Source organism: Cryptosporidium muris, genomic scaffold (assembly GCF_000006515.1).
Source record: "Cryptosporidium muris RN66 scf_1106632373453 genomic scaffold, whole genome shotgun sequence".
NCBI classification, from domain to species: Eukaryota; Apicomplexa; class Conoidasida; order Eucoccidiorida; family Cryptosporidiidae; genus Cryptosporidium; species Cryptosporidium muris.
The window spans coordinates 424590-447184 of NW_002196570.1; the positions used below are offsets into that span (position 1 = coordinate 424590).

The 22595-nt window shown below is 28.2% G+C and overlaps 9 protein-coding genes across 9 annotated transcripts, besides 15 other annotated features; 3 read left to right on the forward strand and 6 right to left on the reverse strand.

Annotated features, from left to right (window-relative positions):
* Positions 1-308: 308 nt before the first annotated feature.
* Positions 309-383: a sequence feature (AT_rich).
* Positions 384-692: 309 nt separating this feature from the next.
* Positions 693-713: a sequence feature (AT_rich).
* A 1578-nt stretch (positions 714-2291) lies between these two features.
* Positions 2292-3746, reverse strand: CMU_039170 (uncharacterized protein; the record flags this gene model as incomplete). Its single annotated transcript, XM_002139163.1, has 1 exon — positions 2292-3746. The coding sequence occupies one exon, from the start codon at positions 3744-3746 to the stop codon at positions 2292-2294; it is 1455 nt and encodes a 484-aa protein (XP_002139199.1).
* A 1626-nt stretch (positions 3747-5372) lies between these two features.
* Positions 5373-5400: a sequence feature (AT_rich).
* A 547-nt stretch (positions 5401-5947) lies between these two features.
* Positions 5948-5973: a sequence feature (AT_rich).
* A 12-nt stretch (positions 5974-5985) lies between these two features.
* CMU_039180 (uncharacterized protein) lies at positions 5986-6753 on the reverse strand (the record flags this gene model as incomplete). Its single annotated transcript, XM_002139164.1, has 1 exon — positions 5986-6753. The coding sequence occupies one exon, from the start codon at positions 6751-6753 to the stop codon at positions 5986-5988; it is 768 nt and encodes a 255-aa protein (XP_002139200.1).
* A 265-nt stretch (positions 6754-7018) lies between these two features.
* Positions 7019-8863, forward strand: CMU_039190 (uncharacterized protein; the record flags this gene model as incomplete). Its single annotated transcript, XM_002139165.1, has 1 exon — positions 7019-8863. One exon carries the CDS (start codon positions 7019-7021, stop codon positions 8861-8863), a length of 1845 nt encoding a protein of 614 aa, XP_002139201.1.
* Positions 7494-7518: a sequence feature (AT_rich).
* Positions 8864-8970: 107 nt separating the features above from the next.
* On the reverse strand, positions 8971-10098 carry CMU_039200 (phosphoglycerate mutase family protein; the record flags this gene model as incomplete). The annotated part of the gene is made up of 1 exon (XM_002139166.1): positions 8971-10098. One exon carries the CDS (start codon positions 10096-10098, stop codon positions 8971-8973), a length of 1128 nt encoding a protein of 375 aa, XP_002139202.1.
* A 472-nt stretch (positions 10099-10570) lies between these two features.
* Positions 10571-12187, forward strand: CMU_039210 (cytosol aminopeptidase protein, putative; the record flags this gene model as incomplete). Its single annotated transcript, XM_002139167.1, has 1 exon — positions 10571-12187. One exon carries the CDS (start codon positions 10571-10573, stop codon positions 12185-12187), a length of 1617 nt encoding a protein of 538 aa, XP_002139203.1.
* Positions 12188-12201: 14 nt separating this feature from the next.
* Positions 12202-12381: a sequence feature (A-rich).
* Positions 12382-13182: 801 nt separating this feature from the next.
* Positions 13183-13233: a sequence feature (AT_rich).
* Positions 13234-13337: 104 nt separating this feature from the next.
* Positions 13338-13472: a sequence feature (AT_rich).
* A 220-nt stretch (positions 13473-13692) lies between these two features.
* Positions 13693-13771: a sequence feature (AT_rich).
* A 108-nt stretch (positions 13772-13879) lies between these two features.
* Positions 13880-13956: a sequence feature (AT_rich).
* A 54-nt stretch (positions 13957-14010) lies between these two features.
* Positions 14011-14039: a sequence feature (AT_rich).
* Positions 14040-14170: 131 nt separating this feature from the next.
* CMU_039220 (uncharacterized protein) lies at positions 14171-14689 on the forward strand (the record flags this gene model as incomplete). Its single annotated transcript, XM_002139168.1, has 1 exon — positions 14171-14689. The coding sequence occupies one exon, from the start codon at positions 14171-14173 to the stop codon at positions 14687-14689; it is 519 nt and encodes a 172-aa protein (XP_002139204.1).
* A 191-nt stretch (positions 14690-14880) lies between these two features.
* Positions 14881-17316, reverse strand: CMU_039230 (DNA mismatch repair protein MutL, putative; the record flags this gene model as incomplete). The annotated part of the gene is made up of 1 exon (XM_002139169.1): positions 14881-17316. The coding sequence occupies one exon, from the start codon at positions 17314-17316 to the stop codon at positions 14881-14883; it is 2436 nt and encodes an 811-aa protein (XP_002139205.1).
* Positions 15841-15869: a sequence feature (AT_rich).
* Positions 15965-15995: a sequence feature (AT_rich).
* Positions 16529-16552: a sequence feature (AT_rich).
* Positions 17317-17706: 390 nt separating the features above from the next.
* Positions 17707-18174, reverse strand: CMU_039240 (ubiquitin family protein; the record flags this gene model as incomplete). The annotated part of the gene is made up of 1 exon (XM_002139170.1): positions 17707-18174. The coding sequence occupies one exon, from the start codon at positions 18172-18174 to the stop codon at positions 17707-17709; it is 468 nt and encodes a 155-aa protein (XP_002139206.1).
* Positions 18175-19050: 876 nt separating this feature from the next.
* CMU_039250 (uncharacterized protein) lies at positions 19051-22230 on the reverse strand (the record flags this gene model as incomplete). The annotated part of the gene is made up of 1 exon (XM_002139171.1): positions 19051-22230. One exon carries the CDS (start codon positions 22228-22230, stop codon positions 19051-19053), a length of 3180 nt encoding a protein of 1059 aa, XP_002139207.1.
* Positions 20131-20151: a sequence feature (AT_rich).
* Positions 22231-22595: the final 365 nt, after the last annotated feature.

Here is a 22595-nt window from a genome sequence, read left to right on the forward strand (position 1 = left end):
TCTGTACTTTTCACCTTTTTTAGTTCCTTACTTTGTAGAGATAATATCCAAAGTGATAGGGCACAGTAGGCTGATAATGTACAAATAAAAATTAATGTAATTAATGATATAGTATTTAGTTTTGAGATATGACAATGTGGCCCTTTATTAAATAAGCTGATTATTTGAATATGTGTCTCTATATCAAAAAAATTCCCATTAGTTACTATCAGAATTAAAAAACAAGAAATTGAAGTGCTTAAGAGTCCTAGAAATACACTTTTTGCAGATCTTTGTTGTATACCATTTATAAATAGGCCAAATCCTGGAATAATAATATTCAAAATTATACAAATATATATAAAAATATTATATCTATGATTTCTGTTATTAATATTTAATATGTTCATTACTATTTGTTGCAGTCTCAATAAAAACCGGAATTTTTATATGAAAAATTCAAAGAGATTTCAGAAACAAAATTTTGAATAAGATTATATAAAATTATTGAATCTTTTAAACTCCTTTACTTAATAATACAAATAGGAGTATTGAATATTATTTAATAAGTGATATACCTATACTATAGGTGCACAAGATATTTGGGGATACACAAAGTTCTAAATAGATAAAAGTTCAGGATTGAGGACTACAGATTTTAGATAAAGTTAGACTGTGTTGTCAACCACTATTTCTCTATAGTATAACTAAAGTATATATTTAAAAATTTATATCTATGTAGTTTAAAGTAACCAAAGCATTTTATGCTCAATATTACTTTTAGTGACTTTTATGGTATATTAAATATAGGGAACCTCAACAATCATATTATCCATCTATAGATAAAGATTTAGTGATTTATGAACATTTCTTTTACTTAATAATGTATATTAAAAAGTTCAAAGATTATAAACCAAAATATAAATACCCTACATTACAATAGTCAGATCAGACGATGCTCAGTTACCTTTATCTAGAGTAAAATAATGTATTAGTAGTAATAATAGACTTGTGAGAGTATATACTCAAAGGTTAGGAATTACCGAATTCTTACTTCTAAAATTCGAGAAATTGAAGTCAAGTGAGAAATTGACAGTATATAACAAATATTATTGACACCTTACACTTTGTATGCAATCCTCAGCTTCAAAACTAAAAGTATCTAGTTATCTTGATCCAGTCAGTGAGTTTGTCTGGTTTATATTGTGAATTTTATACAAGATTAATGATCTTGTTCCAAGCCCTAGAAAATTCAGGGTTTAACAACTATATAAGACTGTTTATATTAGTAAATACACTAAGATCTATCGCTTGTATATCCAAATTTTGAAATTTATCTAGAACATGAATTTCCAATAAGTATTTTTAATATACACTATATTATTGAGTTATATAGATGAAGAACCCCAGAAAATTAAGTTATTTTAAAGGAGAATTATAAAAATAACTATATCTCTATCAATAATAATAGCAATTTTTATTTTATATGAAGAATAAACATTACTTTGTAGTACAAATATCCAATTACAATGTGAATTTATGCAAATATAGAGTCATTAACAAATGAATAGCCATAAATTCATAAGGTTAAACCTCTTAATTTGGAGTAATGTTTAACTATATCTCCAGCTATAACTCATTTGAGATGTCTGATGATGGTTGTTGAATGTTGAACTCTATCAATCTTGTTTCTAAAGCTTTTGAAAATTCAATTTAAAGAATTCACCTTGTAATTGTGATGGATTTATATAATTTCTAATGAGAAAGATTGTAATTATGACTTAGGATATGGATAAATATATTTGCTGTGTTACTGATACACTCTACATATTTACAAATACCCAATTGAAAAAGATTCTATGTTTTGAAAAATATACTATTAGTTCTAGTTCCCAATAAGCTTATTAGTAGTATTAAATATTGCAAACAAGTATACATTAAGAAAAGACGTATATCCAATTAATTAAAACTGTTGCAATTTAAGTAGCTGTATTTAAGTTCTAAGAATTAATCTTTGATTGTTTTTTGTAAGAGCTCTAGTGAGATCTGTTATAAAATTAGCAAAGAGAGAGATATAAGAATTTCCAATTTAAACTGAGTAGTTATTTCATGTATTAGTCTCTACATTTATATTCACAAAGTTATAGCTGGAGTACATATTTTGACAAATATCTAGTAGAAATTTACAAAAACTAGTTTTGCCTTAATAAGACAAAGTAATTCATATGAATTCCCACTTAGTACAATTACATAGGGATATAGCTTCTATAAAACGATATATTAAAGACAGATATGTAAGCCTTAATTTATGTTTATGAAGCAACTCCATTTGGATTATTTTGACTACTTTTTATGAAGTGCTTGACATTCTTCTTGTGAGAGTTACAAGAAAACAAGTTATTTTGTCTTGAAATATTATTAGTAGTACCAGAATTATTACAACCACTCATACAAGAAGAATTTGCAGGACTACTATTAAAACGTTGAAGTAACATGGGAGTTTGGTATTCATTTAGAAAAGCTTGGTTAGGTGCCCAACTTGGAATATTGTTAATATTCCCTGTATTGTTTAAGTTTGTAGTTGGTAAATTAGTACCATTCGTACTTCCTTGAGTTACATTAGAGCTCACATTAGTATTGTTGCTGTAACTTAAAGACCTGTATGCCTTTAAGTGATGGAGATATACCTGTTTAGCATAATCTGCTACAATGCGATCTCCAGTTTCATCTCGGTATTCACCACATTTAAAACATCTAAAGCGCCTTGGGAAGTTGACATTACTGCACTTCACACATGCCCAATTACCATTTTGACCCTTCATAGGGTTCACTCCACTAAAGGTAGACGAGTTATTTTGATTTAATACTTGAGTTTGGTGAGTATTACTAGGGGTCTTGCCACATAAAGGATCACCATATATCTTAAGAAATGACGAAGGATTTTTAAATTCATCAGGATGTGCCAGCATAGTTGGAGCTGCAAAATTTGGACCTCCAACACCAAGAGTATTTGGACTCCAGTTGCCTGAAGTTAATGAGTCCTTATTGTACTTAATACCCAAATTTGCTAAAGCACATTGGAGGATTTCTGTAGCAGCTTCTATAACATTTAAAGACTGGTTCTCCTTAACAAGATCGATTACCAATTTATCAGTAAGATCCTTTGCTTTGATCATAGTTAGTGAATTAAGATTGTTATTATGATTGCTTTCTCCACTATATTTTTCAGTAACTGTATTCACATCTTCAGGGCAATAGTCTGTAAGTTTAGATGAAGGTAGAAAGCACTCCCATGAGTTACTAGTCAAAGCTTCACTCAAATAATTCAATAGTGGTATATTAAAATCGTTATTTATATCTCCTGAATTAGAATCAACCCCAAATCCATTCAAAATAAAAGGATCTGAATTAGGAGGAGCTGGTAAAACACATGAAGGAGAAGTTTCGTCAACATTAGGTGTATAAGATGCTACAGTTGATCTAGTTGAAGAAACTGTACATCCAAGTGACTTAGGAGACGAGAATATATTCATACCCATAGCAATATTCTGCTCAAGTCTTGTACAGTTCTTATTAGCTCCTGATTGGTTAATATGATTATTATTCTGAGGAGTGTCAAGATTTGAGTTTTCAATCATACATGCCAACTCTCCAAAGTACTCACTATTATTATTGTATTCAATTTTTGATTCATTTAGATCGCAATCTAATCCAATTATACTTGGATGGGAGTACTGAGGTCTCGGTTTTGGAGTTGTAAATAACATTTCTCAATACAAATTCAATTATATTTTACTTATAAGATGCAGTACCTGACTTTTCACCAACTTAATTAAAGGTCTATTAATTAACTTGCATTATATCAACAAAAAGAAATGAGTAAACGCAGCTAGCACTAATTGTGCATCACATGATTAATCAATGCAGTTATGAGGTACCGGATCACAAATTATAATACTGGCTAATTGGATTACAAGTATACCATGGCTGCACCCACCATATATGCTGACTAAACACTCCACATACTATTAATTAAACTATATTGGCTATTAATTTCACTCCCGCAATTTGCATCATAGGTCCCGTCTCGAGACGCCACTGACATTTCTATACCGGCATTGGGATAATTAATACATTGGAGCCTATATAAATAAATAGGCGGGAGTAATATTGTATAGTTTCATTCAGCTAAAGATTAAATATATAAATTTAATCAAATTTCGAAATTAAATTACTCTAAATATACTGAATATGTCCTTAATCCCCCATACTAATTAGTAGTTCACAATAGAAACATCTCTAGAAGTAGGAATATGGGACTAATAAGTAACACATGTAACCCTCACCAGTTCAATAATAGAGAACTTAGGGGTATGGAGTTTGAAATGCAGATTAAATGAATTTAGGGCCTAAAAGTAGTAATGAATGTATATTGAGACAACTCATATCCATATATATTTGTAAGTACTATGCAGGGAGTATAAATATGTATATTTGAGACAAAGGAGTACAATCTGAAGAACATTTGAGGAGTACTTACAAGATTCTATCCCAACAACATATATCAAGTGTATTTATGATTATTTCACAGAATTCAGCTCCTAAAACAAGGCAGTGACATTCCACTATGAAAATATGCATATTCTCTCAAATTATATAAAGTGAATAATACTAAAGTGAGTCTAGGGATTTGAGCAAAAACTTTTAGTTATTACTTGCTTCTTCAGAATCAAAAACTTTATAGTAGTCATTTTATTAGCCTAAATTCCTTTAACTTAAAATTTAACAAAAATAATACTTGAATGATGAGATTGTGAAGATATTTTAAAGTTTGAATTTAATTTGATTGAAACAGGAAGAAAGTAACATGGATACAAAGATAATAGTGCCCAATAAAAAACTTGTCATTAAATTCCTAATTACGCTCACTTAATAGAAAGAAAGTCAATTGTAAAAGAAAATAGCTCAAAGTTTTCAATTAACAAGTTTAGTATTTAAAAAGTGAACCATAATTTAATATATTTAGTATATTAACCAACTTAAGGTGTTTCTGCATTATCCAATACTATTAGATATCTTGAAAATTGCCAAAGTTATTGATAAATTTGTTACCATACTACTAATTTATTAGTAAGTTATATCCAAAAACCAAATTATCTAATCTTCGACCTATTTTAGACAAGTTATCATCAATTATTATTATATATGAATTTCATCTGATATATCTAGAAAATAAAAGTTTATACTTTAAATATTAAAATACTATCTATTATATACATTGCAAATAATATTGAATTAATCAGAATCAATAATTTAAACAAAATTTGCTATTATTCCAATGTTATATTTACATACTCATGAAAGTTTGATATATTTCCAAATTATCAACTTTCTAATTAATAATAAATAATATCAATTATTCAATTGCCAAATTCTTATTTTCTTGAAAAAAAGACCAGTAATTAATTCTAATTTTAAAAAGTCTAAACTCTATAGAAAAACTTTCATTGATTCATTAAGAAACTTTAAATTCAATACTAATAATCTTATAATTTAATTTACAAAGGATCTAAAATATAATCATCGAGAGGTTCCAATCTTTGAAAATTCCTCATTTAAAACTTGATTATTTTAAGTCAATTTAATAATGCTATCTTACATCAAAAAAAAATTTAAACCTATATCAAAGATTCATAACTTTAAGGAGTTTGAAATAATAGAAAGACTAATCTATTATTATTTATATAACTGTTCCAAAAGTAAATACATGTGATATATAATATTAAGGTGAGTAGTAGAATGTCAAACACATAATGATATATAGAGTCCAAGAGTACTTATCTCCCATATTGAGGGTATATAGTTGATATCAATATCTAACTCATACCTTTATTTTGCCACTGCTCTTTTAGTAAGATATTTCTTATAAATCTAAACTTTACATAAAATACTTTAAAGAAAACATTTGTAATATATTAAATTTATATTTAATAAGACCAGCTCCAGTTAGAGAATACTCTGGATCTTCTTAGTCACACTTTTCCCCAAAAATCCCATCTCAAACCTTCTTGCATCTATACCTTCAGCTTTTTTAAGATCACACAACTGGAATGGAGCCATATTTCGTAAAATCTCATCAAATGACTTCTCACCCTGTTCTCTTCCATTCCATAAACACATTACTATATCTTCAGTACACAAGATCCCTATTTCTCCCAATTTATCTTCTACTAAGAGGTTATCTGTAAGTAATACTTTGTCATTTCCAAGTTTTTCATCGTTTTTGAAAGCTCCCTTTGTATGTATTAGATTCTTTAGTAACTGTAATGTTGGAAATCCATAGAACACAAAAGGTTTTACGCTTCGAATTAACTTCAAAGATTCTTGAGAATGACTCAAAATTATTGCAGAAAATTTAGAAACTAGACCCATATTCTTCAGTATTTTAAACGAATTGACAGAACCACAACGTCTACTATTTCTTACGACAATCAGGAGATTTTTGCCATCACTTGTTTTAGGAGTTAAAAGAGGTTTCTTATTCATATTCCTTAATCTTCTCTTATCTAAGATATTATCCCTAGAGCTCTTCAAAATAGCTTTCAAGCTCTTTATAGGAGATTTATGAAGTTCTTTCTTCAATTTGCGTTTCTCTTCCCTAAATTTAGACATCCTATTACTCTCTGGAATTCTCCTTCGCCGAAGAACTGCTTCAGCTACTTTGAGAGTATCTCCCTCACTTCTAGGTCTTAATATATGACCTGTTTCAGACATTTATAGTTATTAATAATAAATTCTGTGCTGTATACAATTTTAGCTCTAAATTCCGATAATCTTAATTACTATATATAGGATGTGTAGAGCCAAATACTGCCCAATCACGAGATATATAGCGCCTCTGTAGCGTCTGAGTCTTTGAAATGTCGGTAACTGACTATTTACCTAATACTAAAGAAATCCTCTTAAATAGTGGCTTTTATACTTCTATTCTAACCAAAAAGAGGATTTATTATTTTATCAAATTCCTTGAGAAGCCAAGATGTCTTTTAAGGTAGCTAAAATCCAGACCTTGAAACGAGAGGTAGATCCGAAGGACAAAGCATTTAGAGTAGCAAATGGATCACTTTTTCAGGCTATAGGAAGAGGGAAGAAGAATTCTGATTATGAACAGGTAATATACACTATGTGGTCCTTAATTAAGGATAGATTCCTGCAGGTATGTAGAAAACCAGCTTATTCTAGAGGGATCCAATCTATCTTAAAATGGGGTGATGACAAGTACAAGAATCTCATCTTTGAAATTATTGAAAATCATATAATTACATTGTGTATTGATAGTCACTCTTATAGAATTATTGAAAAACTTTTTACGTATGGAGATTCTGAGATACGTAACAAGACTCGGAATATAATTTTGGAAAAGTCTGAACAAGTAGTATACTCTAAATTTGGATCTCGAGTCTTTAATCATGTATTCAGTGAGAAAAAGAATCTATCTGAATCTTATGAAATCCTAAAAAATAAATTTTTATATAAATTCTTGGGTACAAATTTATCAAGAGTATATGATACTAAAAATACATTTAAGGATTTTGCAAAACCTTTTACTGATATCTTTGCATCTATAATTCAGCCAGATGTTAAACTAAGTATATTGAGTAACTGTCAAAATGTAATTCAAAAGTATGTTGATAATGAGATCTTAGATAAAGCCTTTATTCATACTGTAATTTGGACTTATATTAGTTGCTGTGTTCTATATTACAAGATGGATACAATTATTCCTCAAGAAAAAACTAATAAAGATAATTTACTAGTAAAAAATTCTTTGAATGAAACAAATTCAAGCAAAAATAATCTTCTTTGTTTAGATAATATAAGTGAAGAAGGGACTGCAGCATTAACAAGTCTATTAGAACAAATACTTGAAGGTTCATATCATTTACTGAGTACAAAAGAAGGCGTAAATTCACTCATTGTTTTATTAGGATTCGCAAAAGCTCAACAGAAGAAGAAATTACTTAAAAGTATTAAAAAAGATATTTTACAGTTAGCTGAAAACCCTATAGACTATGCATTATTGCTGAGATTACTTGCTGTAGTTGATGATACAAAAATACTGAAAGAAATTATTTGGAATTCACTAATTACTGATAACAACATTATCCCTGAGTTATTAAGTAATCCCTATACAAATAAGTTAGTATTGTATCCTTTAACTCGTGGAGAATCAAAGAGATTTTTCAATCAATATGAACTTTGGGTTATGCAACTTAGAGCTCCTGCTACCTTGAAACTAGAAGTTACTAGAAAGGAGGAAATGCTTGTAACTTGTTTCCCTACTTTGATTAATACACTTACTAAAAATAGAGTAATGGAAAGTACATTACTAAATACAAATTCTAAGGATACGCTTTTAGCTATAATATACACTATAATGAAATCCGAATTTTATATTAAGACATATTTGAATGATTTATTATTCCAGATTATCTCAAGTTTGAACAGTAACTATGACATCTTGAAAGATAACATTGGTCATAGAACAATTGTTGGGATTTTAAAGATATTAACAGAATTTATCAGAAATAACCATAATGATGAAATCATCAAAATTAATGAAGAATTTAAAACTAAGCTCTTTGAATTGATTATTTCAAAAGATATGAATGAACTTCTTTCAACTAAAGCTGTATTTATCATAGTGGAGATGATTGGGGAAAATTCAGAATTAGCAGACAATCAGAGGTGTCAAATATGGAGATTACGCATTAAAGATATCATATATCCCCAAATTAAACAAGTTCTACATAAAATGAAAATGAACAAAGAAAATACTACAGGAATTGAATTACTAGAAAAGTATCTCCTAAAATCTTTATAAAACCAAAGTAATAGAAATTTAGAAACTCAAAAATAAATACCATCCTATCTTCGATATATTTAAGTTTACTTGACCTTTAAAAATCACAAAAAACTTATTTAATTTATCTAATTCCCAGGTTCATTAGTATCACTGAAATCTTCATCTGAGATAGTATAGTTTGCATATAATTGAAAGTATTTATAAACAAAAGATTTAGCACTATTGTTAACGAAGTCTTCATTATTATATTCATCTGAATCAATATCTTGTGTATTCTCATCTGTGCCATCACTTGTATCTATAATATGATCATCAATGCTACTCCTTAAATCACTACTTGTCTGAATCTTTGGAGGAAGAACATTATCAATTTCACTTAAAGTATTTTTGGGTAAAATCTGATTAGGGGGAGATGACGGTAGACTCGGAATGTCCAATTCTTCTAACAAATCAACTGCAGGTGCATTAACTAATTGAGGTACTCGGCATATTATTTGTAGTAAGTCTTCATTAGTAAATGCTTGTCTTTGTATATATCTCCATGAATTTGAAGACAAAGATAGGTCCCATGGACAAATTGATTTAACCCAATTGTAAGAAGATGTTATGCAACCTCTTACTGGATCTCTTCTAGTATACCAAACAATCTGACAATTATTAATTTTACTCATCTTTGAATTCTTATCATTCCTATCTCTTTCTAGTAATGTTCTAAAACTCTTAATAACTCCACCATGACATACTATTATTACTCTCAATCCTGCACAATTTTGACTTAAATTTTCTAAAACACGCTCTGTTCTTAAACATAAATTAGCCAAAGATTCTCCACCAGATGGCTGCCAATAGAATGCATCCCTCTGCTTCCTAATCATTTCATCAGAGTGCAAAGTAGCTCTTTCCTGGTGAGTTTTATTTGCCAAAATACCACGATCTCTTTCTCTTAAATATATATCTGTATTCCATAATGAATTGGGCAGTCCTAGCATGGCAGCAGTCTCCATAGCCCTAACATACTCAGAAGTAAAGTACTTGTCAAATGTAGTTCCAATATTTGTTCTTATATATTCACCAGCTATCCTAGCTTGAGTTCTACCTCTATCAGTTAATCTATACAAGCTATTATGTCTTCGTCTAAACTCATCTGTCCATTGCTGTAATTCGCCCTGCCTTGCTAACCTTTGAGCGAGATTACCCTCACTTTGACCATGACGAACTAGTACTAAATCTACTGGCATATTTCTATACATCATTTTGCCTAGCAGAAATGTAAAATTCTAGAGCCTCCCCCTCTTTTTTTTTTATCTAGTTAAAGATATCTCAAGTAAATTTAATAACTTAACATTATCAGGAAAAATTAGAATTCCCAAAAAAAAATCAAATGTAATAGAAGTTCTCTTTATATAAAGAAGTGATTTGAAGTTTAATGTTATATATAATCCAAGAAGCTGCAATATGCTCCCATAATATTGTAGCACTTGCGGGAATCAAATCCCACTAAGTAGGATCTCATACTGCAATATACCCCCATAATATTGTAGCACTTGCGGGAATCAAATCCCACTAAGTAGGATCTCATACTGCAATATACCCCCATAATATTGTAGTACTTGCGGGGGATCAAGGCCCACTAAGTAAGATCTCATACTAAAATATACTCAAAGTCTTATAGATAACTAGCAAGGTTTACAATAAAACTTCATTTTGGTCAATTAAATATTAAAAATGGAATCCTATTCTAAGAAAAGAGCTATTGGACATGATATTGATGGTATTCGACCTTCTAAAATCCCACTCTCAACCTTTCCAGAGGTTAATATTCAATTTTCATTAATTTCAAAGGAATTACCATTATCTGAAAAAAATTGTCTGGTTGTATGTATGCCTAGTTCTGGCTCTTTTGAATATCATCCAATTTTTGAATCTATAGATAAATATTTGGATGGAATTTTGAAATCAAGTATTCAGAAAGCCATTGATGCAAACTTATTTGCTTCTGAATGTTCAGCTATTTCAATAAATTTACCTCCTAGTATGCCATATGAATCATTAATTATTGTCTCTACTGGAACCAATTTGAATCTATCAGCAAATTTTTTTGTAAAACTATCTAACACTTTACAGAGTCATATTTCCCAATATCATATAAATTCCGCAATGATTGCTATACCATTTGAAACAAAGTCAGGAATTCTCTTAAATTTCCTAGCTGATTTAATACTTAAAACTATTGAAGATAATCGTTTTAAGGGTATCCAATTCCATGCTAAAAATAAAAATAGAAAGTTTGAAGATATTCACTTACTAGTAAATAATGAACAAATTCTAAGTGAGTGTAATTCAAAGATTTCATCTATAACTGCTACTGCTACTGGATTACTGTTTGCTAGAGATTTAACCACAGCTCCTCCAAATTACTGTAATCCTGTTAATATGGCTCATGAAATTTTAGAAATGGCGAAGAAAGTAGGTCTATCACACAAAGTTCTAAATACTAAAGAATGTGAAGAATTAGGAATGGGAGCTTATATTGGTGTATTACAAGGTAGTAAGTATCCTGCCCAATTTGTACATCTACATTATAAACCTGAAGGACCAATTCATCACAAGTTAGCCTTTGTTGGTAAAGGTATTACTATGGATACTGGAGGTTACAATCTTAAATCTCATCCTAATATCCAATATATGAAAAGTGATATGGCAGGAGCTGCTGCTGTTTTTGGTTCTGCATATTCTATAGGATTAATTAAACCAAAATATGTAGAAATTCACTTTATTTCGGCAATATGTGAGAACTCAATTTCTCAAAATGCTTATCTTCCCGGCTGTGTTTTAACAGCTTCTAATGGGAAGACAATAGAAGTTGGAAACACAGATGCTGAAGGTAGACTCACTTTAGCAGATGCCCTGGTTTATTCATGCAATTTAGAAGTAGACAAAATCGTTGATTTAGCAACTTTAACTGGCCTTAGTATGAGCTTTTTTTCTGGAAAATATGCTTCTCTACTTGGAAATTCAGATGAATTTGTTAGTACTATTGAAACATCTGGTCATCATGTTGGAGAGAAATTTTGCAAATTACCACTAGATACAGATTATAAAGAACATATCAAATCTAATATTGCTGATCTTAATAATATGTGTGGATCTGTAGCTGGAGTTATAACATCTACCTTATTTTTAAGTGAATTTATTCGTGAAGGTACTTCATATGCTCACATTGATATGGCTGGTTGTTCTGGGAAAGAGAATGTTAGCAATGGATTTGGAGTAAAGACACTTATTGAGTTAGCAATGAGGCATTCAAATGAGGAAATTCGAGTTACTTCTAATAACATATGAAATAAGAAGTATTTAAAAAAAAAAAGAGAGAACAGGAAGAGAGAAAAGGAGGAAGAGAAGAAGAGAAAAAAGTGAGAAATAGAAAAGAGAAGAAAAGGAGAAGAAGAGAAAAAAAAAATAAAAAAAATAAAAAAGGAGAAAAAGAGAAAAAAATAAAAAAATAAAGAGGAAAAAAGGAGAAAAAAGTAAAAGAAGATCATATTAAAACCTTTTAACTGAGACATGTACTCTGTTATAATCGCTGTCTACATTTGGCGGTATGTAGCTTTGTCTCCCCCGTTATATACATTTTGACTGTTAAAGAACTCACTTGGATTGATCCTCCCGGTTCTAAACCTTCAAGGAAGAATACCACCTTCTAATGTTATATATGACGATATATTGTGGTATAGCCGTAAGATTATCTACCTTGTTACACCCACGGTCTGAGAAGTGTTCTGGGAGCTATTATTTAATGAGATATTTATATTGATGTAACTTACCACTTCTTATTAACTAGAATTTCTAAGGATAAGAAGTAATAGAAGTAATATTAGCTAAGATTTGCTGTGTAATTATTATTATATTTAGTACTTTGTATTATTATAGATATATAGAGACTTGTTATTTTAGAATAGAATTTATTAGTGACTTTGGGTACTAACACTGAGGGAAGTTTACTCAAGTATATAATATTTAGAAATTAAAGTAGATATTACAGAGAAAACAGAATATCATATTCTTTATGCCTATGTATCACGTAAATATCAACTTATAATTGGAATATGTTATTAGATGTTATTAGTAAACAAATTAATAATATATATTTGTAAAACAAGTGCTATTTTATTATTAATACTACGATTATATCTTAGTGTAAATTTTACGTTTTTATCACTTTGTTTATATTTTAACTCTAAAAATATTTATCATATCTGATATTACTTTATTATTCGGTATTATAGCAATAATTTCTATATTCGAATATGAATAATGTCATATTTGTATTCTAAATCAATAAAATATCTTATTTTTTAAATATATATTATCAAATTTATTTATATTAAGAATCAATAGAACTCTAATTTTAGGTAATTTACCATTAAAAAAACCTATGTACTTATTTCAAATAATGAAGTAGTATTTATATGAACATAAACTATTATTAACCTAATATTAAATAATTATTACTTTTTAACAAAAATATATTTCAAATTTCAACTTATTTTTATTGTAAATATAGACAATCATCTTTATATAAACATATATATATATATTATTTCAACAATTAAAATTATAATATTAACCCATTAATTCCCTTATATATTAGACACTATATAATCCGAAAATCTTGGTTGAATTATTAATTTTAATATCTATTACCAAATATTATGAGAATTATAAAATAGTCCCTGTATAAATATAATCACTTTTTACTTTAGTAACTTGATCTCTTGTTTAAAACATCTATTACAGCATATTACTATATAGAATTAATAAAATTGGTTGATAATCTTTAGGTATACATTTTAATTATTAAAAAAAAGATAAATGTTGATTTGTATTTATTTGTTAATGTTCAAAATAATTACAAAAAAAATATTACCTAAAATGCATGCATGCGATTTTTTTTGTAATTATTTTGAATATTAACAAATAAATACAAATCAACATTTATTTACTAAGAAATTGCGTGAATTTTAACTTGGCTGCTTTTTTTTTTTGTTTTATTAAGTAATAATAACAGTATTAATGTTTTATTTAAAAATTATAATAGAATAAAATATTTAGTAGAAGAAGAAGCAAAATAAGAAGTTTTAAGATGATAACTCAAAGATATATCGATAATATTTTTTGATAATAAATTATTTTTGGTTGCTACCACTTGTTAATAAGACTAGACTTGTGTGTCCCAATATCCCAAGAAAATGTCACCATAATACCAAGAAGATAAGTTTGCTTAGAAAATTCTTTGAATTTTGTCAGTAATTTCTAAATATTTACATGGAGGTCCGAGCAATACAAATATACAAACCAATAAACAAGAATGAAGTAAGATTGGTTTATAGGATTAAGCACTCTCCTATATTAAGTGAGAATGGAAGACATCAAAAATCTTACTCTTTTAATAAATATGGAGAAACTAATGCATGGAATTTTGCAAGAGAAGTTTTTCAGTATATAAATAAACATAAAAAACTTCCACTTAACTTTAGTGATTCATGTAAATCAAAGTTTACAAAACGAAAGAGAAATGAAGAATCAATTCCAACCCCATCGAAATATGATACAACAAATTTTAAAAAGATAAATATGCAGTTAGAACATCATTATGAAATAAAAAAAGAACCAAAAATAAAAGAAATCAAGGAAGATATTGAAATAAATGCAGATAAATCAAATGAATTTGATCATTTGAATATATCAACAAAAGGTGAAGATGTTATACACTGTTTATATTTTCTTGCTAAAGCCGCTGTAGAAGTCATAGATAAAGAAGAAATAAACAAGAAATTATTGTAAAATTAATGATAAATAAGACACTATAACAATAAAGTATTCATTAAGACATTCAATAGTATATACAAAGTAATTTTAGTCTTTCCAAAAAGAAAAAGCGAAAAAAAGTATCTACATTATTAACAATAGTATATAACATTATTAGAGTTATATAGGTATATTTGGCACAATATTTTATTATGGATAATGTATTTTTAGCATCTTTCAAAGACCCTGTATAACTTTTCCAAACTAGTTACATGTATAACTGTCGTACTATCAAGACTACTTGAAGGTATTACTAAACAATTATTACGCTTTATTGCTTGGAATAAATGTTCACTATTACATTCAGGACCAGAAATGTAACATAAAGAAATTACTTTTACAATTTCTAATAAAGAATTTGCAAAGTTATCTAAATTTGATTCCAATATTTCAGGTTTTAGATTATTTTCTAAAATATTTTGATAAAGGTTTGATATACTATCATAAAATGTATCTAATAGGGAAATTATTTGGTAGAGAGTATTTGGTAACATATCTATATTGGGTAAGTAATCACCAAAACATAGTGGGAATGTTTCTAGTTGCATATTCTTAACATTAATATAAATCCCAAATATTGAAGAAATATAAGAAGAATAGTGATTCAATAAAATCACAGATTTTTCTAAATTAATTCGTAAATTTGAATTAGTATATTTACTAAATAAATTATCATTGTATTTAAACTGTGACTTAGAGTTATAATGGTTTTCCATAAGACTAAAAATCTCTCTTAAATCAATAGGAGGATTAAACCTTAATGTTGGGAGTCTTCCAAGTCTATCTATAATAGATTGAATAATAGCTAAGTTAGCCATCTTTTTTGTGTTTACCAGCAATAATTCATTTTCTGCCTGAACTAAGCATATAGGATGCTTGACTAACCCAATATAAATACTATTAGATAAAGATCTTGCCAAATCATCTTCTATCCCTTCAGAAATATTATTCCAATAATTTTTAATAATTCTTTGGGTTACAAGTTTTGTTTCATTATTATTATTCGAATTCTCATTCTCAGTACACCAATATAAAATATGAATATTTTGAGTACAAGATTTTATATCTATAAGATTTTTTATCTCTAACTTAGATGAGATTTCTTTATCTTCACTAATAGTTTCTTGAATTAAATTATTATTATTTGAAATTAATTGAGTAACTTGACTATGCAAGGAATTATGCAAAAGTTTACAAGATGAAGATGAATAAGATGTTAGTTCTGTATCTATAGAATCATCAGTGTTGTTCTTATTAATTATAATTTTTTTTGTTTTATTTACAGAGTCCTCACTAGTATCTTCCTGGGTTATAGAACCTTTATTAATCAAATTTGTTTGAATTCCTAAGCTTCCCTTATTTTCAAATGTTCCATCTATAGAGTATATTTTATATGCTGTTTTTACATTACTTTCTGAATTTGTAAATTCCCTTATAGAACATTGCTGAGAGTCAGTTCTTACCTTAGTAGGTTTATTTGAAGATTTATCAGGTTTTTTAACATCTGAAAATGAATTCAAGTCATTTACATTTAAAGATCTTGATGAGCTAGTATCTTGTAAAGCTTTTATCATTCTATTTTGTATAATTTCAGCAATTAGGACATCATGAGTTAACTGGACTTTACTTTTAGTAGGATGTACATTTGGATCTATAGTTTCTGGAGGTACCTTTATTGAAATAAATACCCAATATTGTGTACCTGTATATTGGTATGCCATATCTATTGCCTGCTTAATTGATGAACTAGAAACTAGTCTTTGATTTATGAATATTATTACTGTCGACTTTTTTGGACGATAATTAAGATTAGACATATATAAATTAATATTATATTTTGGAATTAGTGAATGTAATGAAAGTTCTTCACTTTTTACATCAGAGGAGTGGGAATTTATATTACTTGATATATTTAAATATATCAAATCTTTTGATAATTCTCTACCATATAGTAATTGAATTACATCTTCACGTTGTATATTATCTCCCCCTGGAGTTCTTAAATCCAAACAAGTATTCCCAAATTTCCTTACTGAAAATCCTACTTTATAAAATTCTATACAATACTTTTGTACTAATTCTAAACACATAGAATATTCTTCAGAGGAAGATCCAAGTGACCTTAAACGAGCTGGCATATTGTAAAATAAATCAGAAAATTTAATTATTGTACCTCTTTGATTAGCTGCAACAGGAGTAATATCTGATATAATCTTTCCATCAATAAAGGAGGCTGTAAATGCACAAGATGAAGAATCTGTCATTGAAGTTATTGATAATCTTGATACATAACTAATACTGGCTAAAGCTTCACCACGAAAACCAAATGTTTTTAAAGAATCAATATCTGATAATAATCTTAATTTACTAGTTGTAAATCGTTCACATAGTAATGGGAAGTCTGCTTTGTCAATTCCATACCCATTATCAATTATTTGCAAACCTTTTAAACCTCCATGCTTAAGCTGTAAAGATATGCTAGATGACCCTGCATCCAAACTATTTTCTATTAACTCCTTTACAGCATGAGAAGGACGTACAACAACTTCCCCAGCAGCTATCCTGGCGATAACTTCATCTGGTAGACGTTTAATTCGATTCATTTGTGAAATGGATAGCTCATAACTATTACCTAATACAAGGCGCGACCCTTTTTAGCTAAATATATCTAAAACATCTAAAATAATACAAGATATACAATTAATCATTCTATGAGTGATATAAAACTTTATAACTGTGATTATATGACTGTATATGATATATAACTGTGGAATTATGCACTGTATCGTACTGTAGAAAGTAATTGTACTATTTGCAATGATGGAATCTTGTAAAGTGAGTTGAATTGGAACTCTAATCAAGGAAGAAACCTATGTTCTTTCCTATAATATTCAACCTCACTTTTCCAACGTAATTGATTACATCACAATATGGATAATTTAAAAACAAAGGGAACAAAAAACTTGATTCTCTAATGCTCTTGATTCCAATATTTAATTGCAAGAACCACCTCTTAAACGCAAAACTAAATGAAGAGTTGATTCCTTCTGAATATTATAATCAGATAAAGTCCGACCATCCTCAAGTTGTTTCCCAGCAAAAATTAATCTTTGTTGATCAGGTGGAATTCCTTCTTTATCTTGAATCTTAGCCTTTACATTTTCAATAGTATCTGATGGTTCAACTTCAAGTGTTATTGTTTTACCCGTTAAAGTCTTCACAAAAATCTGCATACCACCTCTTAAACGTAAAACTAAATGAAGAGTTGATTCCTTCTGAATATTATAATCAGATAAAGTCCGACCATCCTCAAGTTGTTTCCCAGCAAAAATTAATCTTTGTTGATCAGGTGGAATTCCTTCTTTATCTTGAATCTTAGCCTTTACATTTTCAATAGTATCTGATGGTTCAACTTCAAGTGTTATTGTTTTACCCGTTAAAGTCTTCACAAAAATCTGCATAATTAGTAGGATCTAAAAAGGAAAAAAAAAAAGGAAATAAGTATAAAAGTTATAGCTAAAAACAACTCCCGAAATGACCACTTCTCTAGGAAAAAGAAAATGTACAACTTAGCCCCAATTCTTTGAGAAGGTATGACTAAGTATGACTAAATAAGTACCTCAGTTTAAATACTTAATGAATTTAAATGTATCCCAATGCTTAACAATATACAATTCAGAAACCCCACTCCATCTTCAAAGTCCAATTTGCAATCACCCAAAATGACACATCTAAATCTGTAGATATGTCCTCCTAAAGAATTTCCCACACCTAATATTAGTATATATAATCCATAACCTTGTTATATTCAAACAAACTGCCAAAGATAGCACAACGATTAGACTATAGTGATGTTTAATAGCCATACAGAGCTGCAAAGCAGTTAGAAAATTCTCCATCCAAGCAGTACATCCCCCATAATGTATATGATCAATTCGGTATAATCTATTAACTTACACAATTGCAATTAGAAATATAATTTAGCTCCTTATTTGGTAGAAAAATAAATACAAATGTAAAACGAAGGGTTTTAAATTTATTTCCCTCGACATAGACATTGTGGGTGTTTGGGGCGGTAAAACTGCAGCGGGAATTTTTGCATGGCCTCGACTCTTTGAGTAAAAGAAATCTCGCTAATTTGTTAGTATTAAAAGATTATATTCAAATTTATGTCTTAATTTAACTATTTGATGTCAGACTCTGACACTGAATTCCCTAAAGAAAAAAAGGAAATATATCCTATTCATTTTAACTGGTTGATATTTTATATATTTCAGTAGATCCCGCACCACCGGTTATACACAATAATTTAAAATCTGGAGAAAGTCTGATAGAGGCTATAGAAATAAAATAGAAAAGTCTAAATTTACTTTAAGTACATATTTATGTAATTTCCACTTACCTACATCCCATATTGATATTGAGAAGTCCATAATTTTAATGATACTATCATTTTTGTCTATACGATAAATAAGGAGCTTCTGATCCCATCCTATAGTATAAATTAATCGACTATTTTGATCATAACAACAATCCCTTATGGATGATAAATGATTATTATGTAATGTTTCAAATATTTTTCCATTTGTTGAGGCTATATTTAAACATTGATCATGTCCAACAGAAGCAAATATAACACCCACGTCCTCAGAATATCTAATTATTGAAATTCCATTAACACCAGAAGAATGAAGAAATAAATCTTTAATATAATGTAAATTTATAGACGAATCTTGAAAGCTAACTTCAAATATTTTTAAAGAACCATTTGTCAATCCAACTAATATAATAGGGTTTTTAGTATTCCATATACATCTGATTGATAAAGGAACAAAATCTAATTTTAAAAGATCATTTTCAAGTTCTAAATTAGCAAGATAATTTTCTTTAAAATTATATTTGAACCTGAATATTATTATTTCTCCTTTACTTGAACCAACAAAAATATAACACGATATAATGTGTTCTTTATCCCAATAATATAATATATCTAAACAGATGTATCTACAATGAGATTTAGTATGATCACTATCACATATTATATGGTCTAAATTTGAAAATAGTTGTACTATATTTATTTCTGAAGATTTATTTGTTTTTAATCTATAATCATAGTTTGAATATGTAACTTTGTATATATTTAACATTTGTTTTATTCCAACAACTATAAGTAAATATATATGATCAGAGATTTTGAAAACTTTTATATCTCTCAAAGGATGCAACATTCTTATAGATTTACATATTTTAAAGTTATTATCTGAATAAGAACTATTTTGATTTATTTTGTATATACGGAGATAGTGATCTTCACCACCAAGAGCTAAAATATCTGAAGAGATCCAACAAGAAGAGTATAACTCTCTTGAAATTGGATTCGAATTTAATTGTAAGCTAATAGATAAGATAGATGAATCTATATATTTTAATTTATTTAAGTCAACAATTAACATGTTGATAGAAGGTTTATAACACCAAACCATTATAAACCATAAACTAGTACCTTGCAACAAAAACTTAGTATAAAAAGATCTTTTAATTCCCCCAAAATTTTGCTTTAAAATTAGCTGAAAAGAAGAAGATGTAGGTTCATCAGAGGAAAATAACATAAGGCTATGTTTAAGAGCTCCAATTACAAAGCACCCATAAGATTCTGATTGAAAACAATCAATGATATATTCGCAGGGACTTTTCCATTTATGAACCCATTTAATGGATATATTTGCCTGATTTGATGCTATATCTACAATATATTCTATAATTCTTCCATCCTGTCCTGTTGTTCTAAGAGAATTATTATTATTTAGCCATTTAATCGAGGATACATTTCCTTTGTGACATTGATATTGAATATTTAATAAATTAACACTCATATCCTCAAGTTTTATTCTTAGAAGATAGAAGTTTCCTAGTACAGTACCTAAAGCTAATATAATAGTATTAGAATTGTAAACAGAATCAACACATTTTATTTCTCCATATTTAGATAACATACTAGTATCTAAAATTTTTGATTGATATTCTATATTTTTATAAATATATGAAAGTCCTATATTACCTTCTGAGTCGGAGGCAATAATAATATAGCTTGAATCTTTAAGAACTGCAATAATATGGGAATAAACTACATTTTGGATCCATCCAATGTGTTCGAAATATAATATAGAAGTAATTGTACATGTAATATCATCAAATTTAAAAAAAAATATTCCTCCTTTAGAGGATCCCATACAAATATTAGTACCTGACCCATATAATGAATAAATATATTTAGGGACATGTGCTATAGGTAATATATTCCAATTTGAAACATCATTATACTTCCTGAGTCCATAATAAATTTCTCCTTGTCTAGTTACTGCAATTAGTGCCTTAGTATTTATGAAATGAGTCCCTTGAAACCAATATTTATCACTATTATATGGTTTAATTGTATAATATCCATAGTTATTTTCTTTTTGTTTAGGAATTTCTGTTAAATTTATCTGATTTAAATTTAAAGACCAAATTTTCAAATCTCCTCCTTCACTACCTGTAATAAATTCACAACTTTTTTTATTATCGTATTTTATATCTCTAATAGCTATACATCTTCCTCCACGTCCTTGATGTACCTTATACCATTGTTCTAAAGGTTTTATTTTACATAAAGAATCTAATTTCATTTGTTTTATAATCCAAATGCATAAATCTCCATCTTCAGATGTAGACACGATGTATCCATTTTCCCATGAACACTCAACAGTCCAAATTCTGGCATTATGTCCTAATAGAATTGCAATATTTCTGAAATTTGATTTCTTATTGTCAATTAATTCTTGCCTATACCAAATTCGAATTTCTCTATCATCTGAACAAGAAATAATTTTATTAGCACAAGGAGAAACTGTTACACAATAAATTATTCCCCTATGGCCAGTCAGACATTGTGATAAATTTATCTGGGTATGTTGTTTTTTATATGTAAAATCAATATTCCAAATTAAAATTTTACTAAAAGCTGAACCCCCAATAATAGTAACAGAATCTAAATGATTTTTTTTAGAAATAATTTTCATACAATAGAGTGTAGAACACTCTTCTAGAAAAAACTCTGTTATTACTTCACAACCATTTGAAATATCACAAAGTTGTAAATTTCCAGAAGCACACCCAATTAACCACTTTTGATCTCTAATATAAAAACATGCTAAAATGCGATCTTTTAATAATAAACGATTAATTTCAACCATTCTTGTATCCTTTTGACCATTTTGAGATGTTTTTGATATTATTTTAGCCCATAAAACACCTCCTATTCCATAAGCTACAAAATTACTGTCATTTCCATATTCAGTAGATATTCCATATACATGGTGAACTTCATGATATATTAAACAAGGACAAATATTTTCTAAAAGATTATTATAAAGACGAATTTCATTTCCAAACCCTACTATAATAAGCGTTTCATCATATAATACGATTTGTATAATAGAATTTATTGGTTTTAATGATCCCAAAATTTCTAACTTCATTTTTGCAGTTTTATAGAAATAAATTGAAGAATTCAGTATAGGCCATGTCGTTTTATGAAATGATTTTAAGTAAATTTAAGACATGACACTCAGGAATTGGACGCGTTTTTAAAATACTTAAATACAAAAGTATAATACTATAATAAGAGTAATTACTAGTATCTTGTTAGTTTTTTAAGTAATTTCCCAGATTATAATATAACTTCTATATAGAGTTTCTGATGGGAATGTATATGACTAAGGTTTTACACTATTTAAACTATCATATATCATACTTAGAAGTTAAGGTTTTTAGGAAGGTATTAGAGATTAGATTTTAAGTAGCTATCTTATTGAGTATGTCAGGATAAAGAGGAAAAAAAAAT